The 23,210-nt window shown below is 34.3% G+C and overlaps 1 protein-coding gene across 2 annotated transcripts in view; it reads left to right on the forward strand.

The window, feature by feature from the left end:
* The window catches only part of LOC128988520 (kinesin-like protein KIF20A), a 173,931-nt gene that overhangs the window by 18,691 nt on the left and 132,030 nt on the right, over positions 1-23,210 (forward strand). For both annotated transcript variants that reach the window (XM_054409920.1, XM_054409999.1), the window contains exons 3-5: positions 2,579-2,676; positions 6,457-6,611; positions 11,960-12,153. In XM_054409920.1, coding sequence (XP_054265895.1) covers positions 2,579-2,676; positions 6,457-6,611; positions 11,960-12,153 — 447 coding nt within the window. The remainder of the gene's footprint in view (positions 1-2,578; positions 2,677-6,456; positions 6,612-11,959; positions 12,154-23,210) is intronic.

Here is a 23,210-nt window from a genome sequence, read left to right on the forward strand (position 1 = left end):
CTTTACATTGAGAAAGTTGGAAATAGCCTGACCATGAGTTATCAGCTTATCTCTGACACACAAATCAGGAAAGTCCATATCTTTAGATCTCAAGACACCAAGTTCAGACTTGACAACAGTCCACACTGCTTGGCTCCTGTTTTCAGCTGTGGTTATTACCTTACAGTTCAACATTTTACGGGCTCTATCACAAACAGCTTTAAATATTTTTCTGTAATTTCTGTAATAGTTTTGAAAATTCACATCCTTGTTAGTTTTAGAAATTACACATAATTCTCTTTTACGTTTACTTGATACAATGATACCTTTAGTCACCCAGCCTTTACTTGTATTCTTATGCAATCTACTAGAAAAAAATTTTGGTGGAAAGCAGTGATCAAAATGAACCAACAATTGATTGAAGAAACAATTGAAATTTGTCTGTGCATCCTGAGATGGCTTTATGTTCCAGTGAGTTTCAGAAATGCATTTGTAGAACATTAACTTATTTTTATTTGAAAATAATCTCTTCTTACTTATTCTTTTATGCAGTTTGGCATTACTATTTGAAATATCTATAAAAAGAGCCCTATGGTCTGAGACACCTAATTCGATATTCATTTTGGATCTCTTAATTTGGGAATTCAATTCTAAAAAATCACTAGTTAAAATGTTATCAATACACGTGACTGACTTTTGAGTAATCCTAGTCGGAGAACAAAAGTTTGCATTAAAACCATACATACTAATTAAATCTAAGAACAAATTTCTATGGTTGGGTAAGTTACAGGTTCTTAAAATATCAACATTGAAATCCGCTGCAATGTAGATCTGGTGAGTTTTAAAGTAAGTTTGCAACTTGGTTAAAAGTAACTCTAGTTTCTCCATGAAAGTTTTAAAATTATTTTCATAAGGTGTTCTGTTGATTGAAATTACAATAGCATTCAAAGAGGGTGATTCAATGCAGCAAACTTCAAAAACATGTTCCTCATTATAAATATAAAAATCTGTCCTTTCTTTAAAAACATAACCACGTTTCAGAAGAATACACGAGCCCCCCCTTGCAGTTAAGCCCCTACAAAAGTAGGCCCCAACAATGTAATTATTAAGACTTGATAAAAGATTAATTTGATTTTCTGCTAGACAATGTTCATTAAAACAAATTATGTCCACATTTGAATCTTGCAACAATATCTCAAGTTCATGGCATTTTTTAGTAAACCCTCCTTGTATGTTTAAATGCATCATCCAAACTACATTATTTTTATTGCTTACTTCACAAAAACCTGTACATCTTTCCCACTGTTCACTTTTCTTATATACATCATAATATGAACACTTACAAATAAAACAATAATTATCATCCTTTAAGAGGCTTAAGCTTGAATTAACATTAGGTTGAACAGTTTTGTTTTGTGAAAAAGATGAATCATGTGTTAAATCTATAGAATCTATTTCATTAAAACTAATTATATTTCTATTATTTATTATATCACATCTAAGAGGTGCATTCTGACCCATAACATTGTTTATGAACTCAGGGCAGTCAGAATTATTTAATTTGTAAAAAAAATTCATCTTTTTCACATTGGATAGAGTACTAGCATTATTTATAAAAAACTATTATTACTATTTACAATAATTTCACTGGTTTCAATATTTACACTTTCACTGCTCTGCTTTTTAAAAACACTTTCTGGTATCTTGAGCACTTCACTAAAAAGAAGATGACCTGGAACCGTTGGTGGGCTGCTGATGCTGATGGTAGGGTTGTCGTGTGTCATCGGCTGTGGTTGAGGTGAACTCTCGACGTTAGGTGGTTGGTTAGGCATTCCACTGCAGGGTGATGAGCCTGACATCATCGAAACATCAACATCAGGTGGAGCATGTCTGTGCAATCTAGGCAAACAAATGGATACTATAGAAGAATTTGAGATCTACAGAGTATCAAAACAACAACCTGACCATATATTAAATGAACAGCTGTCCTTTAAATCAAATCAAACATAATGACATTAACAAACCAAGTGACACAGCAGTGCCACAATATAACAGATGTTTAGGTTGGTACTGACTTAATTTCCCTAAATAGGAATCATATCCCTCAATAATTAGGGACCATTGTAAAAATGTCACATTTCCCCTGTAAAAATTACCCGTCTTTCTGTTAAATTACCCTTTCATCACAATGTTTAAGCAAGTTTTTCCTCCACTCAAAACCCACTAATTCCCACCGGTCCCCTAGTGAGTTGGGGTTATTGTTATTGCTGATATAATCCGATTGTAGTAATAAAAGGAAGCCTCGCCGACAAAAAACTTATTTAAGAAAGTTGTAGTTTTGATTTCAAAGAACAGATTTGAAACTTTTTTAGGTTAATTGGGGGTCGGAAACAATAACCATTTTGGTTATAGCCTACATAAAATCTATTTTTGAATCTGAAAATGTTTTTATTTCAGCTTTCATTATTGTCTTAGGAAACCTTACGGCTTACGGTATTTAACTACTTATAGTTCAATTCAATTCAATTCAAAACTACTTTATTCATTTCCTGTACATAATACATTGAATACATTGAATTGAGTTGTTGTTTCATTTCAGAATGTTATACAAGTGTTGGATGCTAAAACTATACTTTTCAAAATGCCTCAAGAATTTATGCAAGCACGTAACAAGCTGAATATGCCAGATCATTACAAGTAAGTAAATTATTACCAGTCAATCCATGAATTGCATTGTTATTTTGGAACATGGAATCTCATAATAACTTATAAGGTCTTTGTGTAGGCCATTTAAGTACCTATGGTGTTTTTGCAAACTGTATTGACCACAGATGATTGGATGAGTGATTGGACAGATTTCATTTTTTGGAAAATGGAAAATTAATACCACAGTTGTTGTAATGCGACCTAGGTTTTGGCAATCACTACTTTTTTACTTATAGCCCATAGAAAGCCAGAAGACAAAAAGATTGTGATTCCAGTAAAAACTGTGAATCTTAAGATGTGAATTTACAGTGTTTTTTTTTTCATTTCATCAATATTAGGGCCTACAGACATTTTCAGTGATTTTTATACCTAAAGATTGTGTGCAAATAAAAACACAAAACACATTAATGGCCTTCTAAATAAGGCACCCATAAAACACTTAAGTCATGGGTTTTCATAAAAAACAAAAAAAATTAGGGATGGTCAAGTCTCGAAATTTTGGGAAATTTTTGGGAAATTTTAAATCTCGTTACACGAGACGAGATTTCTTTTTGGCTGCGAAGGCGTTCTCATTTAATTAATTCTTTAAATGTAAATATTACTTTAATTATTTTAATAATATTACTTTAATGACATTTGAGAAGTTTTGTTAAGTGTAAGCAGTGTGAGTAATGTTTTATTACTATAAAAAGTCAAAACAAGTAACTATTTTATAAAAATTAATATTACTTTTATTTTATGATTTATTTTATTTTAGGATAAGTTGAACTCTATCCTAACTGATATCACTATGTTTCCTAATCATAGGCATTTTTAATAAGTTAGGCGTGATTAATAAAAAAATGTTATGCTGATGTTTTTTAATAAAAGATTGTAAATATTCTTGCCTATTATCATTATTTTTGTATTTAGACAGTCATCTAACAATGTAACAAAATCAGGTAAAAATTTTAAACGTGCATTTCCCGTTGTGTATGAGAAGGGAAATCCCGTCTCGATCTCGTCTCGAAATTTTATGAGAAATAAAAAATCTCGTCTCGTCTCGTCTCGAACTAAAAATCCAATCTCGTCCATCCCTAAAAAAATTATAACAATGTGTGGTGATTGGATAGCCTTCTTTGTTTGGTAAAAGGATAAAAAAATTGCAATTCTATCTGAAAATTTATTTGCATCTTTATTTTGAAGTATAATTTTCATTCATTTTTTCATTTTTTTTTATTCAAATCAAATCAATCATAAAAGTGCAGTCTCCCCAGTTTTTCCACCACAGTTCCATATTTCCACAGAAGAAATATGTCGTAAGTATTTTCTTGACTGCACTCTCCAATATTGTAATGTTGAATATTGGTTGTTGAGCCTAATTTTTGTCACCTTCATCTATCATTATCTCATTTTTGCCGGTTGACCAACTAAGCTGTACCTGTATGACATGGTAACCACCACAGCCACCTCTAATACAAGGCCACGGCGAGTGGCAGCGTCGCATCTGTGTCTTGGCGCGCGGTCGTCTTACCATTACAGTGTATGGAGGAGTCGCGTAACAACGTACTTATTCGCGTTTCTATTACCCTTAATCATTATTAATGACATTGAAATTGCTACTGCATCATGTCAGATAGATGTGTTGTGTCTGGGTGCAGGAGTAATTACGAAAGCTCGATTAAAACTGAAGGATACATGCAGTGTTTAAGATTCCAAGTAATCCGTTGCGTAAGCAACAGTGGACTCGTGACATTCATCGGTCTGATTGGCCACCTTCAAACAATTCTCGTGTCTGCATGAAACATTTTCACGAAGATGACCTTAGTTTTGTGGAAAAATACAAGAATAAAGACGGTTATTGGTGCGAATATAGACGCGAAAAGCCAGTTTTAGGTGAAAATGCCGTACCTAGACTTTTTCCCAATTTACCTTCGTATCTTAATATACGAAAAACGACAAAGAGAAAGACTCCTAAATAGGAGCAGGCAAGAAGAAGGCAACAGGATAAAGAATAGTCAACAGGATGAAGAAATTCAACAAGCAAAAGAAAACTAAGTTGGGGACTTAACTTAATTTTAGGGATGGACGGGATTGAATTTTTAGTTCGGGACGGGACGGGATTTTTTCCTGTGCATAAAAAGAAAGTATTGAGTATTTCAGTTACCAAAAAAGACAAAAGAAATAAATTTTTACCGTTTTTGGCACTGATCTATAAAAACAAAAACATTTTTGGTTACAACAATCTACAGGTACCTATAGAAACTTGTGACTCGCGGTCACGGTGCGATCGTCAAAATGACCGTGATCACGGGGTGATCGTCGGTATGACCCGCGGTCACGGCGTTATCGTCGGTATGACTTGCGGTCACGGCGTTATCGTTGGTATGACTCCGCCGTCACGGTGTGATCGTCGGTATGAATCCGCGGTCACGGGGTGATCGTCGGTATGAATCCGCGGTCACGGGGTTATCATCGGTATGACTCCGCGGTCACGGCGTGATCGTCCAAATGACTTCGCCTCCTGCGTTCGCGATTAGCGGCGTTATTGTCACTCGCGAAGCGGCATAATCGCCGACGATCGGATCAAATCCCGTCCCGAAAATCGGGAATATTTTTTTCCAGAAAATTTCCCGAAATTTCGGGACCCGTCCATCCCTACTTAATTTTGCAACAATTAAAGCTGTATATTTAATTAAAAATTAATTGCACATAATCAATAAATTAATAATAATAATAAATTGACGCGTATTATTAGCGTCATTTTGCACATTATAATGAATGTGGAAAGCCATATTAAGGCCTAGCTTCTGAGATCGTTTTCACAATGGCAAACATATTGCTAAATAATTATTAAAAGAAAATAAATGATCAATCAGTAGGCCTTCAAACAAGAAAAGAAAACTGAGAATTTTGTCGTAGCTATCTAGATTTATAGTTTGTTAGGTAGGCTAAACCAATAATATGAATATTTAAAATTGAAAGTAATTTTATTTAAACAATCCAAGATACTTTTTATTTTACTCTTTCATTTGTAATTGGAAGTTTTACGAGACATTTTCACATTCATTGCAATTATTACAAAACGATAAATAAATAGGCCTACAAGCAAACAAACATTGTTTGTATTTTAGTACAAAAACCACTGTTATAATGTCATTTAAATATCTTTCATTCATCTATACATATAGATAGTGAATATAGCAAAAGTCTCATTATTTAAGTTATAGCCTAGCGCGTGTGAAGACGGACCCAGAAGGGGTGTGATTGCGGCGTTGCCAGTTCGAACGTCGCGGGCTAGTATTAGAGGTGGCTGTGTTACCACGCTCAGTCGGTATTGCTCTTAGTATTCGGTTTTTGGCCCAAAAAGTGTTAACACATCATCTGTGTCTACTCTTAACTGTCACTCTATTGTTTGTTTACAGTAGTACTAAAAAAAGTAGGTAGTAATTAAGTGTTATACAGTTTGAGTCCTTTATTTATGCAATGATGTTTTAATGTAATATGAGAATATGTTATTTTTAGTTGTTTTTTTTTTACAAGTTAATCAATCTTAGACAAGTTTAAGCAAACAATAGGTTTTATAAAACTGTTAAAATCTGTAATTTAATCAATTGAGATTTAGAAAAAATGCTCCAAAAAACTTTTAATCGTGTTGAAGATATGGGATACGTGAGTTGTGATCATTGTCATGAACACCACAGCTCCATATTCTTTCCTCACTCACATGCTTAAAAAGGCTATTGTCACCTCTTTTACTAGGTCTATCACCTGATGTGATATTTGTTGCAGGTATTCCTTCTCACATATATACGAGCCGAACACAACCCAAAGTCAGATATACACTGGTTGTGTTGCACCATTAATTAAGAACCTGTTTAATGGGCAACACTGTCTACTTTTTACCTACGGAACTACAAATGCCGGGAAAACTTTTACTGTACTAGGTAAGTTGTTGTGACATGACTTTGGGGTGGATACAAAATAAAATATAATATTGTAGTCTTCATGTCCTTAACCCATTGGCGCCGACTTACAAGCGTTACTCGTACGGCTGCGGCAGGCCCTGCGGCTGACTTATGAGTGCCGCCTGTGTCGCCGCTACGCTACCACTAGTTATTTTATTATTATTTTTTTCCCCCTTTTTTAGTTTCTTTTTACTTTTATGGTGTTTATAAATATCTTGCTTCTTGTTTTAAAAGTAAACAACTTGTGATTTTTCTAGGGAATCAATTGAACTTTAGAATAGTAAGTGTAATTTGGTGTCTGGATTAATCTTGAAATTTGTAAATCAAGTTAACTTTCAAAAATGTTTTTTTAATACTTTTTTTAATCTTTATAATTTAATTTTTGGAATTTTACACTTTGATTATCCAGTTACCAATTTTTTTTGTAAATTATTTTACTGTGAACAAAATTGCAAAACAATTATCAATTTATTACCTAAAGTTTTCTTTATATAACAATTATAGTAAGAGAGTCTACAAATTCGGTAAAATGAATTGCCGACAGAGGGTGCTGCAGGCAGCACATTAATTCCTTCCCCAATGGGTTAATGGTTTTGATACCCCAAAATAGTCAGACATAGCCTTGGGCTTCCTTGGCCCAGGACTTCCTTGGGCTGGCAAACAAGTTTGTAAATTTATCAACTTCTTGATAAAATTGGCTCCTATAGTGTATTAAGCTTACATATTAATTGGAACTGGTGTGCTTGTTGCTCGAATTTGAGTGATTGCAAAGTATTACATAAGCTATTTCAAAACGAATAAGTCATAATTTCCAATGGGTTTAAAAGAGTCAACTCTTAATTGAAATGCTCACAATGTACACAACAGTTTGATATATTCAACATTTCTTCTACAAATTAATTGTTATAATTTTTCTAAAGCTGATCTTGGTTTTAGGGTTTTCTACGGATGTTTCCCACTCATAGCCGTATTATGCTGTCCATGTTTATCTTCATCATGTTTGTAAATTTCAGACATTTTTGTTTAATAGTAGCACAGGGTTGTCAGCGGCCGGGAATTCTGGGAAAATCGGGAATTATGGGTGAATTTTAACAGCCGTGAAAAAACTGGGAAATATGCGTGAAAATCGTATTATTCCGTGAATTTGATTGATATTGTTATTACAGTTTTTTTTTCAAGTAATTTTAATAGTTAAACCGTTTTGCAATACTTTCTTGATTGATTTTATAGTAAACCAAAATTTACGGTTTACTGGCGAGTGGCGATGGTTCGGAAGAAGCAGAAGGTAAGTTGGATGTACACTACCTACCACCATGAATAGGCCTACGCGGGAAGCCAACTCCGCCGGTCGCCGGAAGCAGACTACATTGTGCTGAACTGCAACTGACTTCCATCCAACTTAGTGTTAAGATTTATTTGATTCTGATATTACCTGGTGATACAGTACCTATTTTCAGCGATTATAGCCAAAAAGCCTTAAAAAAGTGTAGTATTAGGCCTACAAGTTATTTTTCCAACCCATTCCAAAAACTACAAATCTTCCTAACATTCCTAAACATTCCTAACGGCAATCCAGCTGGTGCTCAGGAAGCTAAAAAAAAAAAAACAAGGTCAGGAGTTGAGTCATAGTTATATACTGTAGGAATGTGGAGAGGCTAGGCATGTTGGTATGGATTAGGCATTCCCTGGAATGTAAGTCGTGTAAGGGGAGATGGACTGTCTTAACTTCTGGCATGTTTAATGCATATCAATATAAACAAGGGCAGAGTGATGTCATAGATGTACTGTAACTTCTGGTATGTGTTTTTGCATATCAATATAAAAATAATTCTGTAAGACAAAATCTTTACCAGAAAATTGTGGACGTCTGGTAAGTCGCAGATAAGTGGGAGTGGTCTTAAATTGAAGGTCTTGACCCCAGGGACTCGGGAAAAATAGCAGAATTCCCATAAAGTTACCAGAAAACGAGATATAACGTAAAATGTTCTCCATAAGAATAGCATTAGAAGCCATTTAATGCTGATTTTTGTTTACTTCAAAACAGATGATCGTGATTTATCATCAAGCCAGTACGCAATGTTAACATTTGGAGTACCCCACTTATTTGCCAGTCAATTCTGCAAAGTACTATAAAACCAGGGATAACGTTTTCTATAATAATTCAGACTTTTAGTTACGTTATAGAATGTCGAAATAAATTATTTCACTGTAAAACATTTTAAATTTGTGTATTTTTAAGTTTAACATTAAATAACCACTTTGACTAAATAATTAACGATTCAAGATTAATGGAAAACTTCTGCTTTGTTTTTATTTCAAAACATATGTTCTAGAATTATTCTACACTTTCTTTATTTTAAATTTGAGATTTATTGTAGTGTTTAATCAATATTTAGAATGAAGAGGAATAACCTTAACGGCCACTCTTAGAAAATAACCTGGGAATAAAGATGGAATAGGTTCGTACAGAAAATATATATATTTTGTCAATTAAGTAAGTACTCTGACAAGTTCCAATGGGAGGAAAAACAATATTGTTTGGAGATTTTAAACCGGTACTCTCTGTTGCTCGCAAAAAAGTTAAGAATCGGCCGATGATTAGGCGTAATTTGATAGAATATGTAACGACAATCGCACCTTGAAGAGGAACACCACCACACAAACTTACAATAATTGTAGTTTTTTATGTTGATCAGAAAAAAATCTAGGGTTAGGTTTGGTTAATGGGATGCCTTTACTTTACACTAATGTTGTTAAACCTTGACAAATGGAGTATAAACTTAGAAATATTAATTGGGTTGTGGGTAGGGATGCTAATTTAGCGGGTTTGGCCAAGAACTAAGCTTACCTCAACACACCTTTACCACTAGACCAAAGCTACCTTAATAAAACAGTTGTATTTATTCACAAACAAATAAACAATTATATGTCTGCTGTCTTTAGCAGATCTTAAACCTACGTAGTGATTCGAATGATTTATTGAAAGTTACATCAACAAAGGCAAACAAAGACAAACAACAAACTGTTTTTACACAAAAGATATGGCGTACAGGGATATCTATTCTGACTCATAGATAATATATTTCTTAGTTTGTTTAGATATTAAAATAATTTGTTTTATATTATTGAGCTTTTTAGGGACTTATGTCCCTACAAGCCACTAGTATCAATATAAACAAGGGCAGAATGATGTCATAGCTATGTACTGTAACTTCTGGTATGTGTTTATGCATATCAATATAAACAAGGGCAGAATTTTATCATCATAGCTATGTAGGCCTACTGTAGGAATGTCGAGAGGTCAGGACAGCTGGTATTGGCATGGCATTGCAAATAATTTGCAAGAAAACTGATGAAAATATTACGTTTCTTTGTCTGTATCGTATGTAAATACTGTCTCTAGTTTAGGCCTAATGTAACTAATGTTGTTTATCAAAATATATTATTGTCATTTGTTTGTTCATATCTAAGTTTTATTTTTGTTATAACTAAACCGACATAAATTTATTTTGTTTTGCAAACTTACATGTATAAGTTTATTCTGCAAAATGTTTAACTATGTTAATTTTCAACCTCAATTTTCAATGTGTGCTGAGTGAGTTTTAAGAGTTAATGGATTTTAAGAACTATCTAAAATAAACGTATATGTTTAACGTCTGTCTTGTCTTTATTATTTACCAAAATCCGTAATTATAATTAAATTTGTTTTTACATACATCATTCAGACATGGGTAAATTTAAGACAATCAACACAAGTTATTATTTGTCTCGTTAAACTCTGCCTTTTGAGATAGCTGTGCGCAATGTGAGGTTAGGACCTACCTTTACCATTGACTTCGAATAGCATCAAGTTTATACTTTTATCTTATCTTATTGGTTTTTTTTAGGTTATAATAATTTGAAAATAGTTTGTAACATTTTAACGTATTTGTGCACAAACTCTTTTATTAAATTATAGTTAACCCGTGTTTCGGCTTAACCGCGCAGCTGTTGTGTACTACTGTCTACTAGCCGTTCGCAAAATGTTCGGCATTTGTTTATTTCTTGTCAATTGACCTTGACATCGGCACAAACCTCAGCAACTTCTTTTCATAATCCATCATTGATTGGCACGCGTTTCGATCGATGTGCAGCTTGTTTCAAATTGAATGCTCTGTAATACAACTTTATAGTAACCTTTTAAAGCATTATTAAACAATTATTACACACAAGTAAGAAGAGTGGCCTTTATTTGAGTTTGAAACTGATCAAATGACTACTAGTCTACTGTACTAGCTTGATCAATTAATGTTTAAGGGAATAGAGTTTATAACCTCTGATAATTCTGAACAAATTATTAGCCAAATATAGTATTATGAGTGGATGTTATCAAAATGTCACCCATAATGACCCACCGCGCTACCCCTTACCCGCCCGACCATCAGTGCGTCACTAATTAATTATGTGTCACGAAGTGTTCACCGTTTCATCGGTCGGGGCTTACGTAGTCCCTTGGGCAATTTGGCTTGCTTTTTTTAATTTACTGATAAGTGTAACTTGTGTTGTGCCGTTCTTATAAGTATAATAGACGCCGGGAAAACCGGGAAAAATACGTGAATTTTGTTTGTAGATCCTGCTGACAACCCTGTAGCAGTAACATTTTTCACATTACTTAAGAACGTACCTACCTCATTTCTTGCATAACCTGTCCGTCACAGTTTTATTTTCTTTAATTGGCATTCTTTCTGGTTAGTTGCTGTAATAATGTATATTATATTTACCTTAGAAAATGTAAAGTTAAAAGGCCTGATGTTGCTCAGGTGGTTTTTTGTTCCCCTTAACTGAGAATAATTAAATCAAATCAAATCATCTTTATTCCAAGACACAAATTGTATACTGAGAAGTACAATAGTGTATAGGCTTCGTCAACTGCGGTGATGGTGGAAGAGCCAAAAAAAAAATATGTTAAGTCAGTTTGCACATCTACGCGACACGCTTTTTCCACTAAGACGTGAATGGTCAAAATTGGTTAAGAAATGGCAGAGGAGTTCAACTGACAAATTTTGTGTTGGCGTATTAATTATAAAGGTACCATTGATTTTGTTATTGGCCTCGATGTATTTTCTTGGGAAGAAGATTCTGTGCCTGTGTATGCTGGTTGCCCTATCGGTTATTAAGATATATAAGTGTGTGGCAGTGTTGTGTTATTTCTCGTTTATCTTCTTAAACTTTTTGAGAGTTCCTTGGTGTTTAGCATGTTCGATTCACATTTCTATTTAAAGTTTATAATGAGCAATTTGGAAGTTTTCAATTGTAAACAAACTACTAATCTGGAATACCATTATCAGGTAATGGAGATAATCCTGGAATCATCCCTCGCACATTGACGACAGTGTTCAAATCAATATGTGGAAAAGAGTACAAGAATGATCAAATAATGCCTGACAAGTTCAACTCGGCCATAGAAGTTACCGAAAGTACTCTGGCAGCAGAGAGAAAATTCAAAGAAGAAATTTTAACATGGAGCCACCGAACGACTCAAGTAAGTACTTGCCTAGTATAAGGACTTTATTTTTTAAACTTAAAATACTTTAACTAAACCTGAGAGCTATAACATTCTCCAACATCCCTTTAATTTACTCTCCTCTTATACAAATGCTTGTAAGGTCAAACAAGAAAACAATTGTCTGGGGTGCGCAATAATTCAATTTCGGATGAAGTGCTTTAAGGTCTCGACATGCCCCTGTCAGATAAGATAAGATAAGATATACAAATGCTCTACATTTACGATCAAATCAGAAATTATTTTGAAATAGCCTAAACAAGATCTTGAACAACAACCAATACGGTTTTAGAAAGAGAAAATCCACTCTCAATGCATTGGACGATCTAGTCAGGCAAGTTCATCTCTCTTTCGAAAATAAAACTTATGCTCAGGCCACCTTCTGTGTGACCTCAGTAAAGCATTTGACTCTTTTGACAGCAATATTCTCATCTCTAAATTACAGTATCTACTATGGATTTGATGGCCCTCCATTATCTTTTTTAAGAAGCTACTTGCAAAATCGGAAACAAGCAGTTTTTATAAAAGGAAGATGGTCAGATGAAGTGTCAGTCGAGTGAGGAGTGCCACAGGGTTTAGTCCTTGGTCCCCTTCTTTACTTAATCTATATAAATGATCTACCCTCTTTTGTTGATTGTAAAACCATTTTGTTCGCAGATGACTCTACATTTTTATCTACTAGTAAAAACTATAAAGAACTTGAAAAAAATTGGCTGATGAAACATTAAATAATGCACAAAATTGGTTTCATAGTAATGGACTTTTGCTTAGCAAAGAAAAATCTCAAAAATTGATGTTTTCCTTAAATTATAATTTAAGAGAGTTGTTTGAGAACAGTGATAAGGGTAGTACAGTTTTTTCAGCAATGTTTTTGGGAATATATGTAGATAGTCAGCTAACATAGGATTCTCATATAGACTATTTATATACCAGACTTTCTCGTGTACCTGATATTTTTACTAGGCCGTCTGAAAAAATGCATTCCACTAAACTATGTCCGAACAGCATATTTTTCATATTTTCAATCCATTTTCAGGTTTGGGCTAATTTTTTGGGGCAATTGTGCTAGGGTAGAGGAAATTCTTGTTTGGCAAAAGAAAGCGGTTATCTCTAATAAAGGCTCGAGAGACCACAGCAAACCACTTTTTCGTAATCTTCAAATCCCTACTATTATTAACATTTATATTTATGACTTAATAGTTTATATCTTGGAAAATCAACATCTTTTAAAATTTAGAAACCATACTCATGATCATAATACCAGAAATAAGAACCATACCTCAATAGAATTCCATCGTTTAAGTAAAACTCTTAATAGTCACATAGTTTTATCACTTAAAGTGTACAACTTTCTTGAATCCATAATTAAATTGGACGCGTTTGCAGAAAGTCAACCGTCCCGGAAGGTCAAATAATTTATACCTGTGCCGCTAGGTCAAAAACTACAATGTTTGCAGTGTCTGTAGATCAAAAATCCCAGTAAGTCAAATAGTACAGTCCGGGCTAAAAACGTAGTCTATGTTAAAGCAATTGACTTATTGGGAATTTGACCTAATGCAACAGCAGTTTTAATATAACGAAATAAGATAAAATATAAGTTCAGTTTCGCTGAGTCAACAGTGCCGGAAGGTCAAAAGTATAATCTGTTAAAAACAACGATAGTCCTCTCGACGCATGACTTCAATAATTTTGTGTTTTGGCGTACTTAAAGTTGTGCTAAAATTTTGAAATTTGGCACAGAGCTTCTTGGTTAGTCCTACTCGATGACTATTTTGTTGGAACTTTAAACTATTTACCGATCTAATTAATAAAAATTGATTTTTATGGTGAAATAGTTTTAAATCGTGATTTCTAACATGAAAAAGTTAGCATGCGAGATTTTTTTTTGTTTTTGGGTTAGAGAGGTTTTGTCAGTGGCAAAGTTGTAGCCAAAAGTGTGATGCGTAAAATATATTTTTTTGAATTTTTTACAATCAGTGGTTCAGTAGATAACTTGGGTTGAAGAGGACGGCAAATTTAGCATTTCGCAACGCATGGAAAGAACTACATCGTACGATGCGACTGCTGAGTGGACTTTTAATTTATAGTTCTAAGGACAAGAAAAAGATGAATATACAGATCACCAGTACATTCATATTATTTATAAAACATATTTCTTTATTACCAGCTTACATTTTTCACTTATAAGAATACATCATAAACAGGGTGTTAAAATAAGCGGGGAAATACTTTACCTAGTAATTCCTTGGGTCAAAATAAACAGAAAATCAAGGCTAACATTTTTTTCAAAATCATTTCGTTAACCAGATATCCACCATTTTGTATTTTTTACATACAAATATTTATCTTTGCACTTTTCCAACCGATGTTTATGAAACTTGGTATGTATGTTAAGGTAGGAGAGACGCATGTTATAAACAAAGATTCATCTCGATTCACCCTAAAATTTCAAAATTTAACACTTAACTACAATATAATATACTTTACTACACCACATTATTTACGTATCACCATAAATCTTTAACAAAATAAAACGTTAACATTTTTAAAATCCAAAGTAAATCAATATAATATTTCTTTTTTGAAAAATATATTTAAAAAAAAGGCGATGGTAAAATAACGACAGGCGAGTTTCGATCTGGGTGTTTCAGGTTTGAATCTAGGGGGATTTAACAAAAATTAAAATTAATGTTTAATCCTCCTAGGTTTGAACTGATTGAGAGGAATACATGAAACCGAAGGGGGGAGGTAGCAACAAGTTCACTAGTATTTACTAGTGTCCAATTACAATTTGATGGATTTAACCAAAACCTTTTCTATTTCACTTATTTTCAGCTGTTAAATTTCAAACGGTACGTTTTAGCGACTTATCATCATCATCGTTTGAGTTTGGGTTTGCGGCAATGTATTTTTATGAATAAAACCTTTAATTTGATACCAAACTTGACCTCTGCTGCTATTAATTGACTGTATGCACTATTAATTAACAGGACAACAAGATCGCTCCACTCATCCCACACTCATCTCCATTCATACTTGGCTTAAAATGCATACATTTGTATGGTCGTCATTTCAAAGCAACATGGCTACATTATCGATCATAGATATAATAACCATTTTATGAATTAGCATTATTCGGTGTAGAGTTTGAGACCATTGTCTTTAAATTTCAACACAAAAAAAGTTTTGTTGATAAATAGTTTAGTTTGTTCGTATTTTTCCGCCTACAGCCCACTCATCACACACTCATCTCCATTCATACTTGGCTTAAAATGCATATATTTGTATGGTCGCCATTTCAAAAACAGGTCAAATAGTATTAAAATTATATAAGAATTTTGTCTTAGTCTTTGTGGTCCACCCCCCTTAAGGGATAAAAAAGTGATAATAGCTTAAGACAGTAGATATTTATGGCTATTATTGATATACCAAGTCTCACTACTTTATCTATATTGTTAAAAAAATATAGCCAATCCAGGACTTTTCAACCATACTTTAACGCCAACACGAAATTTTTCCGTTGAACTCTTCCGCATTTCTTAGGCGATTTTGACCATTCACGTCTCATTTAGAGCGTGTCACGTACATTTGCAAACCAACCTTACGTTTTAAAATCCCTTGGGCTCAGCCCCAGTGGCTCTTAAAGAACCCATGTTATGCCTATGAAGAACATATTGATTTATTTATATAAGGATCAGCTCAATTAATTGCTGTTATGCATTTCAAGGAAATAATGTAGGCTACATTATTAACATGTTACTGATTTTTTTGAAATACTATATTTACTATTTCTATTTGGGTTTGCTGGATAATTTAATCCATTTTACCAAACAATAAAAATTAATTAAGTAATATATTTCATGAGCAAAGGACCTATTGAAGTCCTCATCAACCAAAAGAATGCCTACTAAAGCAAATAAAATTGAGACGAACATGTAATGCACGAAATCAGGTGGTTCTTAAGTATGTGAAAAAATGTATCGCTATTCAAAAACAGACGGAAAACTTGTAAACATATTCGTGACAACGGGTGTAACATGTCTACATTATCATTGACAAACGTGGACAACCTTATTCGAGTGTGAGTAAGTCCGAAACAACTCTAAAAAACAATAAACAATAAATTGCAAGAACCGTTGCTTATATCATTGGGCACGTATCTACTGACGTGTATACTCAATGCTTATATCGAACTGTTATATGTACATCGTGAGTATTTCCATTAGTTGTTCCATTTAGTTGTGTGTCCATTAGTATAATATTTTAGTTGACTCTTTTAAAGTCAGCGGAAATTGTGACTGTTATTACCCTTGAAATAACGTTTGTGTAGTACTTTGCAATCCTACCAATGCTTATAGAATCATACGATTAAAATTTTCTGGTTAGAATATGTCGCATAGAGTGGTGATTACTGTATCTTTTTGGTTTGCTTGTAAAACAGGATCAACAGAGATTTTCCATCGACTTAAACAATACGATACTCCCAAATTGTTCTTTGCAATAACAAAATATCACACAGTTTGATGAATATTTGTGTGTAAACTGTAAACCACATACAGTACACCTGTATTCTATCTATTTTACCTTTTATTTTCCCAAGACTTTATAGAAAATCACGCATTACGTGATCAGTGAAGAAAGGCTGTATCCCACGTGTTTTATAGGTTAAGAAGACAAGGACGGTCCTAGACATATATTTTGGGGGGGGGGGGGGTCACCGGGGGCCTGGGGGTATGGAATACCCCCCAAAAAGGAGGGGGGTCCTGGGGTTTCCCCCGGGAAAAATATATAAATAAATAAATATAGGCTATAAGTTAAAGGGTGATCAACTCAAGGAGGCCACCATTGGGATATCGGAAACGTTAAGAATTAGAGAAAACTTAAAATGGGGGACATTCCTTTATTTTTGTGGTAGTTAAAAATATGATTTTAACACCCTATATTTTATCATGTTTTCGGATAGAATAGGCAATTTAAAAACTTTTTTATCCTTCACATTTTTTCGATAAACCCACTCGTTTAGGAGTTACAGCATATGGAAAAATGACTTCCGGTGTACATTTTACATCATGTAGCTCCTAAACAAGTAAGTTTATAGCAAAAATGCGAAGAGTAAAAAAGTCTTACAATTGCATCCACATTCCAAAAAGACCATAAAATTCATTAAAAATATGAATTATATTATTTAAAAAATGGCGGCAAACTTGAAAAGTGGAAAACTTGTTGTTTTTTAGTCTTTAAGGAATGTAGATGCAATTCTAAGACTAATTTACTTTTTGCAATTTTGCTATACACTTACTCGTTTAGGAGCTACATGATGTAAAATGTACACCGGAAGTCATTTTTCCGGGGCCACACTCATCTTATCTCGCTGAATTCTTTCCACGGGCGTTACCCGTGGGTTTGAGAAATACATTACGGTATATGGGGCAGGCCATACTAGAGTAAAAACGTCCGTGAACGCGTTTGTCAGTCTCGCTGGTTTTATCAGCGAGACTGACAAACGGAATTGCACGTGTATTCTCTACTAACATCCCACGGGCGTTGCACGTAAAACTAGTCGCGGGGCATTGCGGCTTATGGGAGTGAACACACTCATCTTATCTCGCTGAATTTCTTCCACGGACGTTTCTAGTTTTAACCTGACTGATTTAGTACTTGGAGGGGGGGAGGCAGAACACGGACACGGACGTTTTTTATTGCCAGTGTGGCATGCTCTATCAGTCTCACTGGTTTGCCCGAAAAATATATCTCGTAAGACGAGTGTGGCCACGGTCAAACTGTTTCACGTGCGTCGCACGTGAAAACGGAAAAAAACAGTCTCGCTGGTTAAAAGTTACAAGTGTGGCCCCGGCCTAAATGAGTGGGTTTATCGAAAAAATGTCAAGGCTAAAAAAGTTTTTAAATTGCATATTCTATCCAAAAACATGATAAAAAAACTAAAATCATATTTTTAACTGCCACAAAAAATAAAGGAATGTCCCCCATTTAAAGTTTTCTCTAATTCTTACCGTTTCCGATTTCCCAATGGTGGCCTCCTTGAGTTGATCACCCTGTATATATGAATTTGAACGGATGGTGTTTTTGGCCTCTAGGGACCTCAAAATGAACAATTTAATCGAACCCGGGTCCAGGTGTTACCATAAGTACTACGGTAATAGCTTATTCCCTATATGGGAAATTCGCCAAAAACCTAATAGTTATATAGAACAATATTACATTCAACCAGCTGTTAGTTAAAACAAATTATATGAGACTAAAACAAATCAATGAGAACAAAGATTCCTTTAAAAAATCATTTGAACATCCTACTATTTTACTATGCATATTTAATTAATCTGCCATCCTCATACCTAAGAATTGAATGTATCAATGGTCAGCATTACACATAGTATAAATAGGTCAACTCTAAATATGTCTTTAAATTTGTTTCCAAATGCTGAATTTGTGTCACAAATGCTGAATGTTTACAGCTGTTATGTTAAGCAAATTATATTGTACTAAAAGCTAGCTGTTCTTATACTTAAGAAGGTTAGCGTCGGCTGCTAGACTTTTTAAAAATTAAAACTTAATTTCTAAAAAACTGGGACCCTTAATTATAATTATGGCTTTGACATTCCCTAGTTCTCAAAATTATCTTTCTTTCAACACAAAAATAATGAAAATCCGTCGACTGGTTGATTCAGAATGTGAAAAACCCCCATTTACGTTTTAATAATATATATGATAGTTTGGACAGGTTTCAACCCTTCCGAGGCGTAATACATTTACACAGTTGATGTGTAGTCTACATTATAACTCATTAAATAGTTCTAAAATTAAATGGGTCTCCTTTTACAAACGTATATAATAACCAGAAATTTTCAGATCGTCCTTGCGTGTATTTCATGCCACAAATTTGGACAAAAGGCGTTTCATTACATAAACTATACCTATTTACAGTGTTGACCAAACAGTTGGCAAGAAGCATTAATAGATAAGCTATGTACCAAATATGATAATTTTAGCTCTATTCTAATTATGACAAAACACGAAGTAACTAAAAGCGAGTTTTTTGGTGTAGTAAGCGTTGCAGGAGGTCTACTTTACACTGAATCGACGTTCACTTTTATTGCTTTTGATCTTCCGGCACTGTTGACTCAGCGAAACTGAACTTGTATTTTACCGTATTTCGTTATATTAAAACTGCTGTTGCATTAGGTCAAATTCCCAATAAGTCAATTGCTTTAACATAGACCACGTTTTTAGCTCAGACTGTATTATTTGACTTACTGGGATTTTTGATCTACAGACACTGCAAACATTGTAGTTTTTGACCTAGCGGCACAGGTATAAATTATTTGATCTTCCGGGAAGATTTCAAGGAAGAATAAATTGTATTGCTCGTTGGCTGACCGATAACCCGTTTTATAGTCTGGAAGATTTTTTTAAGAATAAGATTCCTCAGTTGTAATTGTGCATTTAGAATATGTATTATAATATGTCTCCCTTTGTTGAGTTAGCTATAAGTATTTTAGTGATGGTCGGATCCGGATATCGGACTACCGGATCCGCCGGATCCGGGCAAGAACCGGCACCGGATCGGATCCAAAAAATTCCGGATCTTGGGCTGGATCCGGTTTTGATGGATCCGATTTTTTCAAATTTTTTCCCGATTTTTTCCTAGCAAAAAGCTGTTTGTATCACTGTACATCACCGATTTTTTTACTAACACAAAGCTGTCTGTATCACTTTACAACCCCGAATATTTTTACTAGCACAAAGCTGTCTGTATCACTGTACAACCCCGATTTGTTTACTACACACAAAGCTGACTGTATCACTGTACAACACCGATTTTTTTACTAGCATAAAGCTGTCTGTATCACTGTACAACCCCGATTTTTTTACTAACACAAAGCTGTCTGTATCACTTTACAACCCCGAATATTTTTACTAGCAATAAGCTGTCTGTATCACTGTACAACCCCGATTTGTTTACTACACAAAAAGCTGTCTGTATCACTGTACAACCCCGATTTTTTACCAACACAAAGCTGTCTGTATCAGTGTACAACACCGATTTTTTTTTACTAGCATAAAGCTGTCTGTATCACTGTACAACCCCGATTTGTTTACTACACAAAAAGCTGTCTGTATCACTGTACAACCCCGATTTTTTACCAACACAAAGCTGTCTGTATCAGTGTACAACACCGATTTTTTTTTACTAGCATAAAGCTGTCTGTATCACTGTACAACCCCGATTTTTTTACTAACACAAAGCTGTCTGTATCACTTTACAACCCCGAATATTTTTACTAGCAATAAGCTGTCTGTATCACTGTACAACCCCGATTTGTTTACTACACAAAAAGCTGTCTGTATCACTGTACAACCCCGATTTTTTACCAACACAAAGCTGTCTGTATCAGTGTACAACACCGATTTTTTTTTACTAGCATAAAGCTGTCTGTATCACTGTACAACCCCGATTTGTTTACTACACAAAAAGCTGTCTGTATCACTGTACAACCCCGATTTTTTACCAACACAAAGCTGTCTGTATCAGTGTACAACACCGATTTTTTTTTACTAGCATAAAGCTGTCTGTATCACTGTACAACCCCGATTTTTTTCCTAACACAAAGCTGTCTGTATCACTGTACAACACCAAATGTTTTTACTAGCACAAAGCTGTCTGTATCACTCTACAACCCCGATTTTTTACTAACACAAAGCTGTCTGTATCACTGTACAACCCCGATTTTTTACCAACACAAAGCTGTCTGTATCAATGTACAACACCGATTTGATTACTAAACACAAAGCTGTCTGTATCACTGTACAACCCCGATTTTTTTCCTAACACAAAGCTGTCTGTATCACTGTACAACACCTTTTTTTTTAATAACACAAAGCTGTCTGTATCACTCTACAACCCCAAATGTTTTTACTAGCACAAAGCTGTCTGTATCACTCTACAACCCCGATTTTTTACTAACACAAAGCTGTCTGTATCACTTTACAACCCCGAATATTTTTACTAGCACAAAGCTGTCTGTATCACTGTACAACCCCGATTTGTTTACTACACACAAAGCTGACTGTATCACTGTACAACACCGATTTTTTACTAGCATAAAGCTGTCTGTATAACTGTACAACCCCGATTTTTTTATTAACACAAAGCTGTCTGTATCACTTTACAACCCCGAATATTTTAACTAACACAAAGCTGTCTGTATCACTGTACAACCCCGATTTTTTACTAAGACAAAAAGCTGCCTGTATCACTGTGCAACCCCGAGTTTTTACCAACACAAAGTTGTCTGTATCACTGTACAACACCGATTTGATTACTAAACACAAAGCTGTCTGTATCACTGTACAACCCCGATTTTTTTCCTAACACAAAGCTGTCTGTATCACTGTACAACACCTTTTTTTAATAACACAAAGCTGTCTGTATCACTCTACAACCCCAAATGTTTTTACTAGCACAAAGCTGTCTGTATCACTGTACAACCCCGATTTGTTTACTAAACACAAAGCTGTCTGTATCACTCTACAACCCCGAATGTTTTTACTAGCACAAAGCTGTCTGTATCACTCTACAACCCCGAATATTTTTACTAGCACAAAGCTGTCTGTATCACTGTACAACCCCGATTTGTTTACTAAACACAAAGCTGTCTGTATCACTGTACAACACCGATTTGATTACTAAACACACAGCTGTATGTATCACTCTACAACCTCGATTTTTTACCAACACAAATCTGTCTGTATCACTATACAACCCCGATTTTTTCCAGATTTTTTTACTAACACAAAGCTGTCTGTATCCATGTACAAGACCGTTTTTTCCCCGAGTGTTTGTCTCTTGATGCAAATAACTTATATGGCAAGGCCATGTCTCAGTGTTTGTCTTTTGATGCAAATAACTTGTATGGCAAGGCCATGACTCAGTATTTGTCTCTTGATGCAAATAACTTATATGGCAAGGCCATGTCTCAGCGTTTGTCTCTTGATGCAAATAACTTATTATATGGCAAGGCCATGTCTCAGTGTTTGTCTTTTGATGCAAATAACTTATATGGCAAGGCCATGTTTCAGTGTTTGTCTCTTGATACAAATAAATAACATATATGGCAATGGCATGTATCTTTCCGAACTGAATCCGACCCGATTTTTTTCCGAAGATCCGGATCCAAATTTTTTAAGATCCGGATCCGGTACCGACATTTTCTTGGATCCGCCCATCACTAAAGTATTTTATTAATTAATTAACTGGCTATGCTATAATTTTAGCTGTATCTTGAGTCTTGACATTGTGGATAATTTGTACAAATTCAAAAGACAATAAAGCATATTTCATTTCATCATAAATAAGTTATAAAACAAATAGTGATGGGTCGGTGTAACTTTTTCAAGGTTTACTACTTGGAACCGGTCTACTACTGGTACCGGTTCCTAATAATGGGCAATATGGAATTGAATTTTGGTGATTTTCCTCTCAATTGAAAGACTAAAAAAAAAGAATTGTGACCTTTTTACTACAGAAATCTTCATGCAAAACATTTTTTAGAAAATGGAATACCATGACTATTCCAAATTTAATAATTTACAAAAGATTGTTAGCTGTGCAGTCAAATTTTGATGACTACATTAGCGAAAACTAGGACCACATTTATAACACCAGATTTAAAAATAATTTTTAATACCCAAGAAGTTTGAAGCTTGTAGAAAAAAAAACTACTAAATATATTTGGGAAAAAGCTTTTTTATAAACTACCCTCAACTCTAAAAACTTTATTTTATAATAAATCTTTAAAAGCAGCCTTGCTGATTTTCTGACTAGTAAAACATATACAGGGTGATTGGTACTCAGTGTGACAAAACTTTTTTGGTGTAAGTACAAAGTAAATGAAGTGTGATGATGCATATAAAATGTTCCAAGTCTAAAAATTGGTTTCCCAAAAATTATTTTATGTTTTTCAAAAATAACCATGCTTTTAAAGTTAAACTTAATACAGCGATTTCTCAATTACCTG

Source organism: Macrosteles quadrilineatus, unplaced genomic scaffold, assembly GCF_028750875.1.
Source record: "Macrosteles quadrilineatus isolate MER2022 unplaced genomic scaffold, UCM_ALF_1.0 Scaffold_1__1_contigs__length_201487025, whole genome shotgun sequence".
In the NCBI taxonomy this organism is placed as follows: Eukaryota; Metazoa; Arthropoda; class Insecta; order Hemiptera; family Cicadellidae; genus Macrosteles; species Macrosteles quadrilineatus.